The sequence below is a fragment of the Rhea americana genome, unplaced genomic scaffold, assembly GCF_003343005.1.
Source record: "Rhea americana isolate MKP2758 unplaced genomic scaffold, rheAme1 scaffold_12, whole genome shotgun sequence".
In the NCBI taxonomy this organism is placed as follows: Eukaryota; Metazoa; Chordata; class Aves; order Rheiformes; family Rheidae; genus Rhea; species Rhea americana.
In genome coordinates, this window is record NW_028185261.1 from 6,332,142 (window position 1) to 6,341,693 (window position 9,552).

A 9,552-nucleotide genomic window follows, 5' to 3' on the forward strand; every position below is an offset into this window, starting at 1 on the left:
GCCCACCATCTCTTCTCTCTTTTTCTCTCTCTCAGAAAGGAAATTTGTCTTGAATTACAAAGTAACTTAGCTGCAATTTATGTACTTCTCTAATAAAGGAGCAAGACTGTGTGACTGGGATAGCAAAGGTTACCCTTGCAAAGAGCCCGTAGAYATGTGCAACCATGCCACTGTCTTCACCTGTTAAATCTCAGCATCACAGTCCAGAAATACACTGAATGGCTGCAGAGTTCAAAGAAAACCTCACTCCGCCTCAGGAGCGACATGAATTCAAACATGATTTCAGAACGGAAGACACCTCCAGCAGTGCAAGAGCCACATGATACGGTGAGAGACGAGGCCGCAAACAAACGTTTCACCACCTGTTCAGTGTTTTACACGCTCCTCCCGCCAAACCGCGTGACTACGACAGAGGTACGTGATCAGAATTTTTGGACTGAAATAAAGGGAGTTCAGGTCATTCACAGGCAAGGGAGGAGCGCTGTCTAGTTACTAATGGGGGCTGGAGATAATTGAGGACTCAGCTCGTGTGGGCGGTGATAGGTCATTTTATAGGCAATGGACTGGAGGAAGAGCCAGTATTTCGGTATAAGAAAGGTTCTATCCTGCTTTTCCTATTTTTCCCCTCCCTGTTCTGTGCTTGAGTGGGCAAACAGCGACAGGTTGCCCGTCAGGCAGAGAACAGCAGAGCTTTGRTTAAGACTTGGGAGTATACAATGTCGTACGTCAGGGAAAGCGGGGAAATGGCATTTGCTTGGCGCTTGGAAGTAACAGCTGGGGAAAGCCAAAGTCCTCAGTCCCAGCAGAGCTTGTGCCTCTGCGCTGTACCACATCCTCCATCCGCAGGAACTTTGCTATCGCAGCGCAAAATTCCAGTCAGCTGCCATCTCAGGGGCTTGCTGCGATCGCATTTGTTGGTCCTAGGCTACCATACTTTGAAGATACGGATCAGACTGGTAACACAGCTTGATATCCTATGAAAGAACGAGGAGGATCAGTCTAAAGGGATGKGTGCTGGTTATGCTGTAGCATAATGTATTGACAGTTTGGAAACTAAACTTGCACATTCTTTTGCAATATGATAAGACATAGATAGTCATAGATTTATCTAGGTCTTACTGCCTTGCTTTTCATAAGCTGTGGAGTCTAAGTAACCAATGAAGTTTATGGTCCTATAAAGAGAAGCAATAGCACGATAAGTCTTAATAATTGTCTCCGGTACTGCCAATTGAGGACCTGGTTATCTACCATTAATATGGTTTTGTTTTGTAAGGGGCTTTCTGCATGTCTCAGCTGACACCAAGCAAAATCCTTACAGTCAAGGAGTATAACTACTTTTTTAATAAAGAAAAGGTTAAAAAAAAMCAAAAAACAAAAAACTCAGTAATATCAAGTTCAGAAAAGAAAATTTCTCCATGGATGCCATGTAAGAAATTGTGCTTTTTCAGGCTCTGAGGGGTACCAGATTACTCTGTCTTTTTGGTAAAGAATCTTACTGCTGTGTACTTAGAGTTCATTAAAACTATTTTGAGACTGACAAATCAACTAATGAATAGTGAAAAATCTCAAATCCTAATTAAATCCTACCATTACTTCWAAGGTTGGTTTGTCTTCTCTCCAGGAAAACTTTGTTTGAACAGTATGTTTGCTTTAGCAGGAAAAGCTATTAATCCCTTCAATAACACTTTAAAATCGTTAAGAGAAAAATTTATATTTACTTCAGTTCTTTGAAGCTGCTTTGGTTAACTTCATCTCTCTGCAATGCTGAAGAGCCGATGCTGCACCTGAAAGTTATTTCAAATGTGATTCTATGCTGCCTTTTGTTCTCTGCTGCTGTTACCTGATTGCTTGCAGAGTTAGCTGATCAGTGCAGTAAAGCTGAAGGGTAACAGTAGTACATATGCTTTCTTCCTCAATTTGGGAGGTTTTATATTCTCTTCAGTAGTCTTCCTGGTGGAGGAAAACATCTTGGATGAATTAGAAAGTAGTTATCAAATGCTTTTGCTATCTCAACAGTTTGATTTGGACTTAAAAATCTTCAGATCACTGAAGTTCATTCTTTGCTACACAGGCAATTACATGCATTTCCATTTGATTAGATTGCATATATTCATGCATTAGGAAATTTGTGGAAATTTCCAAAGTTCAAGTTTTATCTATTCATATATTCTATTTTCTGAACTATCATGTAAACTGCATCAGATTCGGAGTTGAATTTTGCCTTACTTGAGCAAAAACACCTTTGTTCATATAAAGGAAGCTGTTCAAATTTAAAACAGTACCTTTGAATTTATTTTGTGTTCTTAAACTTGAGCAGCCTTCCAAGGAAGCCTTAGTATCCTGGAAGATGCAACTCTGTCTGAAAGGAAATTGCATGAGTATTGCCAGATAACTAATTTCCTTATTTAAAAAAATTTATTTTTGAATGGCTTTAGTAATAAGTACACTGGTTTCCATAAGAATTGAGAAATTTTGACAGCTCTGATATTACAAAATCAAGTAATTGCACTGAGAAAGAAGAATTTTTAAAAATGTTATCTTAGAGCTGTTACATACAGTAAACAACTTTTCATCTTTTAAAAAAACCAAGGAGATTTAATACAAAAAAACCCTCCCTCGTTGATGTTCTACATAGCACTTCAGAACTGCAGGCTTTGGTGTGCTAACAAAAAGGTTTAATTTCTTTAGCAACTTTTCAAAGCCATCCAATAGGTCTAGAAGTCTCAGTTTATTGCACGAAAACAATAACCAGCAGCTCTCTGGCATAATCTAYGGCTGTATGAGATCTGTTAGGAGTCAAAGACGTTTTGAAAGTCAGGACTAGGAGCATCTTGCAGATTTTTTTGCGGGATAGTTTGTTCTTAGTTTTTAGTGCTCATGGATAAAATTATACTCGTACCAGCTTATTCCTATGACTGTTTTGCAAATGGCTAGTGATCTGCTTTTAACTTGTAATTGCCACCTTTTTAAAAATATATACAAGCCCTAKTTCAATTAATGCCTTTATATGTACTTCTAAACACGGTATAAGAAAGGAAATATGTAAGTTAAATAAAAGCTATAAGCTGTATTTTAGAGCCAATATAAACACACTTGGGTGTTTTACAGCCATCGGCATTATCTCCTTTGACACTTGAGGCTTGTCCCTAGGAGACAGAAAGCAGAAACTTCCTGGAATTTCTTTAATTAGCCTGTTCATTTCACTTAATAAAACAAGCAATCAAAAACATAAGCACATGTGTTTCATGTGCAGGACTTGAAAATGTAACTTGGAGTAAGTTCCTCTTRCATATCAGCAAAAGTGTAAGCAATTTTGAAACAGCTCAATATTTTAATAGTTTTATTAGTAACTGATTTTGCATTAGAGAGATATGCTGGTACCTGTACACACAAGCAATAAGCAAGCTTACAAAAAAGTACGATGTTAAAAAGTATAGTCAGACCAGCTGCAAATAAAACTGCTCTTTCGCTGTTAWCAATAGAGTCATTTGCTCGTTTTGGTATTGCTTGCTCTAAATAGCACCTGGAAACTGATGTAATAGGAAAGTTCTGAGTGTCAGCGTAAGTCAGTCCTGGCTCAAACCATCATGTTGAGCACATCTCATTTTCTATTCCTTTTCCAGCTTTCGTTCTTAGAAATGCAGAAAATTAGGAAGAAATTCTGAAGAACATCTTCCCTCTTGAAAAATACGGCATTGGAAGCACTTTTAAATTTGTGTCTAAAAGTATTAGAGGAGCTTGGCAATATTTGTTTAATAAAGTAGCCTAAAATGTTAGCTCATCCTAGGATTCTGTCTCACGCATTCTTATGAGTGATGATAATCTTCTATTTCAATCTTACAGCACTGCTGTAAAACCAAARGGATTTCTCTCGTGTAAAGGTGAAAACACAGGAATGAGGTACTTTCTAACTTGCAAGTGATGTCTGCCCTGGAAGACAAGGAAGGATATCTATTTGAGGACCTAAACGTAGGTACCAAATTCAGAGCAAGAGAAAGTGTACTTTAGATAAAAGACTTACCTGGCCCAATATTTTCGGCTCACCAGTTTACTTACGTCAGCAGTTTCAGAGCACAGATGTTGCTGAGGGGGCAAAGGTGGGTATTTTTGTAAAATGCTGCTGCTCTAATGTGTTACGGGGAAAAAGGTGGCTACAAAAAGAAATTCAGGTGCAAATTTTCTTTTCGATGGAAATTACATCAAAGATTAGGATCATATATGACTCACAAGCTACATAGATAGCATCTATTCTATTCTGTCCATAATTCTCACATTGTGCAACTGTCTTGGAAATYCAATTAAGTGGGAGTCATACTGTAAAATTCTTGAGAATTGCTTTGGAAAGGGCTTTGCTAAGGAAACATAGAAAAAARGGGCCTTTTTTCCCTTTGATGCAACATCATTTAAAAATAACATAATGTCCCATAACATCAATCTAAATACAGCAAATAGTTTAGACACAAAGCAACTAGCTCTAATTTAGTTTAAAAATTAAAAGCATACTCCCACATTGCTCCAGCTTAGGCTTTGTGGTATTCACTTTTAATATAAACAGAAAAAATCAAGTTCTAAAGGTTGATGTCAGTTAGTCTGTTAAACATCTTTTTCATGACCAAGAGAGCCAAAAGCTGGCATGTTAGGCCTATTTTTCATTTCATTGATGTGCATCACTTTACATCCAACTGCTCTAAGCTGTCATGAGACACGCTGCAATTCCTATTGATTGTATGTGATAACAAATGTGATTTTATAACATGGTATTTATGATTTAGAACAGAAGAAATTGGTGGAAACTTAGGCATATCTTGCGTTCCTGGGCAATAAGCATCAATTCAACAAGCAAGTTCTTCCTAAAAACTCTTACTTTGCTTATCTGCACCCTGTTAATAAAAGAAAAAAAATCTTGACAGCAAAGAAAAGAGGTTTTATTACCACAGAAATCTGAAGACTAGTGTAGATCTGAAGAAAACACTGTCACATTTGGTTTGCAAAGGCTGCTCGTAGCTGCAGTACTTGAGGCAGAGATTCTGTCTCCTCCTATGCGTGAACAGTATTGGATATTATTGTGTTTAAATAACTTTGCCATTAATAATGAACAACAGCAGTGTCCAGAAGATAAGACCAAACAYCAGTTCTCTCATTAGAGCCAAAAACATTATCCTAAATACTGGCAGTGTGCAATGACAGTTCTGTATTTGGTGGTAGGCTTGATGGATGTTATGTTGAAATCTCTGTTATTTATAAAAATATTAATTTTTACTAGAAAACTTTAGAAAGGTTGGTAGTGAGTCTTCAGACTTCTTATTGATGATTTTTAAATTAGATAGCATAATTGAATTTATCTTACTGAACAAGTGGTAGAAATCTGCATTGCTGTTTTGCAATGAGTAAATGTTCCACTGCAAATAACATGAACTTTGTGCTCAGTAATGCACCCACTGGTTGTGGCTCCAGAAACTCCCAGCAATTGCACATTTTAAGCTAAATTAAATTCTGCACATGACAAGGTTTCTACAGAGCTGTTTTCCTGCTGTCAAGAGAGTCCATTCCATGATGATAGTAACAGTGATAAGATGCTACCCCTATTGATCAGGCGCCATCTCATCACGTTTTCGCTTTTATTATTTCCCATAAATAAAAGACAGCTTTAATTTGATTTTTTCCTCAAACAATATTATATTTTCTAGCTAGAAATATTTATTTACAATTGTGTATAAATCTTCATAAATGTCAGTGATTAACTTTAAAAATCTCATTTATCAATATATGATTAGCAAATTAGTTAAGGTTTGAAGAATAAATGTCTGGTAATTAGAAACAATTTTGCAGCAGACCCTTCGACAAGGTGACGGATCAAAGACAGAGCGCTGTGGAAACTGGGCCACGGCTGCCTCGGTGCTCAAGGTCAAAAGCGAGGGGACAAAAGGAGAAGGGTCAGAATGAAAAGCAAACAGTGAAAATCAACTCCAAATTCCTGCAGTGGGATTCTGAGTGAAGAACGGAGCAGCAGAAACTGAGTGTAACATTAAGAAGCCCTGAAACTTGGGAGACAAGAAAGTGAACGAAGGCCCAAGAGCAGGCCCGAGAATAGCATATCACATATGTATTCGTCTTCTGGAGACTTTGTTATTATGCTTTCACCTTGTAAATATTGAAGTGCCTCAGAACGTTCCTATCTGGTCGGAAGTATAGCAGTGGTCAACAGACCAACCTTCAGAAGCAGGGCTTTTCAAGGGTGAAAAAACTAAGCTGACAAAATACCAAGCTCATCTTCACGAGCTTCCCTTCAAACCAGCGGCAAACCAGCTGGGCGGTGCGAGTCGGGGCGCGCTTGCGCGGGGCACGCGTCCGGCTGGGGCCTCCGCGGGGCGAGCGCCGCCGCGGCTGGACAGCGTCAGGCCCCGAGGCTCGGCCAGCGGCTCCCGGGCGCCCGCGCCTCCTCCCTGCCAGCGCCAGCGCCAGCGCCAGCGCCCGCCGGTCAGTGCTCCTTACGCCCCAGCAACGAAATCCCCGGAGCTGTTCTTAGATCATTGTTAAGCCGGCTAAGATGTGCCGGCTTGATAAGGCATTATGTAATTTCAAGATAATGTTGTTAAACAGAAATTGCCATGATTTCAGGTCCTTTCAAAAACCAGGGTGTGGAGGGGAAGGGATCTCTGCTGAGCAAGCTTTGTTCTTTTTCTGGTTTTTGGGGGTTTTTTGTTTGTTTGTTTGTTTTTGTTTTTTCTTCTAGTTTGTGCCTTTGATTTCTTYCTTCTGTCAAGACTATCAGCCTTAGTAAAAGCCTGAGTGGCCCTTGCTCAGGGTGGTATATACTCCGTACGGCCAGCATATAATGGTCCGTCTTCCCAGAGAAGCAGTGAAACTACTAACTGCGGAAGCAGAAACTAGTTACTGTGAAACGACCARCACGCTTCCTGCAACTTTAGCCACAACAGCATTAACAGTAAAGACGTTATTAGATGATTAACATGACAAATCATATTATTCAGATTGATTTGAACAACTGTAGTATTAATAATGCTTGTTATGAAAACTAGTATCACTTTTCCTGAATAGGAGAGCATTTCTAAGGTAAACAAGCAGTTAATTAGACAGCAGTAAAGATTCCGGAGTAGTGGAAGAGTAAAAGCTGGCTGTTTAATTCAAGGAAATTGGAGTGAAAGGTTGGTATTTAATTCCAGGAAATGTAAGAAAAAAATCACTGCTAGGCTCCCGCTCACTTTCAAAAAGCAAAGCAAAACACTCTTTGCACAGAAAGATCAAATTATGTAGGCAGAATGGCAAAGATGTTTTTGCGTGTGGATTTTCCAAACTTTTTTTCACCTATTTTAATCTCCTTTCAGTCCTCCAATTAAAATATTATTTCTCAGTAGTCCAGCTGCTCAATAAACTTTGGCACTTTATACTTGGAAAATGAAGATGTTTTGTGAAAACAGGTCAGTGATGCTARGATTCATTTGGGAAGAAATGTAACGACGGAAAAAATTACTCTGGGATAAAATGCTTTTAACTTTGCATTGAATAAGCAAAATATGTCATAAGAAAAAGCTATACTTTTGCGAAACTGAACATTTGCTTTAAATATTTTAACGACACTCAAAGACCTTTTTAAATGTTTTTTTATTGTATTAAACTAGACATTGAAATCTTTCCCACAAAAATCTTTCCSTTTTGTTCTCTACAAGAAGACTAGATAGAAGAATATGAAAAGTCACGTGGAAACTTACTATATAGAACATTCATTTTTCTAACAGACCTTTAGAGACCTTGGAGAAAATCTATTGTGTRTATTTGCYGAGCCCAAGCTATATTAATGTAAACGGTGCCATTAATTAAAGTGGTTGTAGATCCAGCCTATGTATCTGCTCTTTCTCCTTCAGATTGCCCTAAGGTAAAAACGTCCTCTCRACCGCCTGCCTCCTGCTACCTGTAAACTGTAGCCTCCAAACTGCCCCAAGGGAAGGGCCTGCAAGCTCTATCAAGCTCGTAAAAGCACCAGTGTAATCCGACTGCCCTGACTGATGTCTCCAAAGCCTGCACCGAATGCTGTACTGAATTTGCACAGCTGTAATGGACTGGATTTGAGTAAACAATTTTGTTGATCGTGCTCAGGCTGGCTTTGCATTCTCAGCACACAGAGCTCTAGCTGAGTGGCAAAGCTGTACTAACAAGCGAGAAACTGTTTTGTCACCAAATTAAGCAGATGTAATTCTAAGTATGCCTGGGGAAGATCTGCTGAGTACCAACTGGCCACTGTTGAATATCTGGTTTGGGGTTAAAAATGCAAAATGTATAAATGAGTTACAMTATGCTGATTATTCAGGCATGATGCTGTCTATTCAGTTAAACAATTTTAGTCCCCAAACTTATGGTCCTGGACAGTGACACACATTGAGAGTTGGATTGGCTGAAATTCCATGCACCTACAGATTTTGAAGGAAATTCCATTTTGTTCTCACAGTGAATGCATGCTTGCTGACATTTTAATGGAATTTTTCATTGACCTTTTGTTGTGCTTTAAAAAGCAATGCTTTTCACAAGAACGTTCTTTCTTCTTTTGCACCAGGTACACGCAACTCTGAGACGATTAAGGAAACGCACGCCAATTCATTATGACTTTCACGAGCCTTGAGGGAGCGTTCACAAGGGCTCTCTAGAACGGATTCTAGCACGGAAGCCTGCAGGCACCAGGAGACCCCGCGCGCTCTCCTGGCTACAGCGAGCCTGCTCTTCCCGGGTTAGTTTTCATGGAAACCTTCTTCAGTAGGTGTTCCACAGGTGAGAAAAATGACTCAGAGCCCAACTGACCTAGAAACCATAGGAAATGAGCATTCATTGTATTTTCCAAACCTATCAAATTCTTGAACGCCACGGCCATGGCAAGCAGGTATTATTGATCACATCTAACCGTCATGAGACTGCTGCACGGGGATTTTAATGACAGGCCCAATGGTGCAGAGTGCAACTACTGTAAATATTTAAGTATTTGAATAACTGCAAGGTTACTATTAACTAGTGAAGAAATTCATTTGCTTGGTCTTTTTACAGTTGAAAGTTTTACTGATTTTTCCCTAAGCATGTCCCTTGCACAAGACTGCTTTTCAGAAAATGTTTGTAAATTTATAGCATTTTATTGTATTGCTCCAAGCCTATTGGGAAAGAAGAAACTTAAAGCAAAAGAAACAAACTTTAGAGAGCTCAGGTACAGCCACCGTTCACTCGAAATGTTTCCCGCTTCTAGACAGGGCAGAGAGCAGCTCTGTAACGGGTTTCGCACCAATGCAGAGCGGTGAAAACCCAGGTGGAGGAAGCGTCCGCCTCCAGCAGCGCTCAGGCGGGGTGCGCACGGCCGCAGGCCGAACGCGGCCCCGGGGGGCGGCCGAACGCGGCCCCGGGGGGCGGCCGCCCAGCAGCCGCGGCCGGGCCTCGCCTGGTGCGCGGCACCTCGCCCGTCTGGGAAGGCTCTGCCACGACCTTATTAGCGGCACCCGGACTGCCGCTTTCGCCCTCCTCTCCCCGCTTCTAACGGTCCAAAGCCCATCCCCGCTC

General features: G+C 40.2%; 1 protein-coding gene across 1 annotated transcript in view; it reads left to right on the forward strand.

Moving 5' to 3' along the window:
• Positions 1-264: 264 nt before the first annotated feature.
• The window catches only part of CHN1 (chimerin 1), a 113,138-nt gene continuing 103,850 nt past the window's right edge, over positions 265-9,552 (forward strand). The window contains exons 1-2 of the mRNA XM_085321959.1: positions 265-414; positions 731-956. Coding sequence (XP_085178085.1) covers positions 265-414; positions 731-956 — 376 coding nt within the window. The remainder of the gene's footprint in view (positions 415-730; positions 957-9,552) is intronic.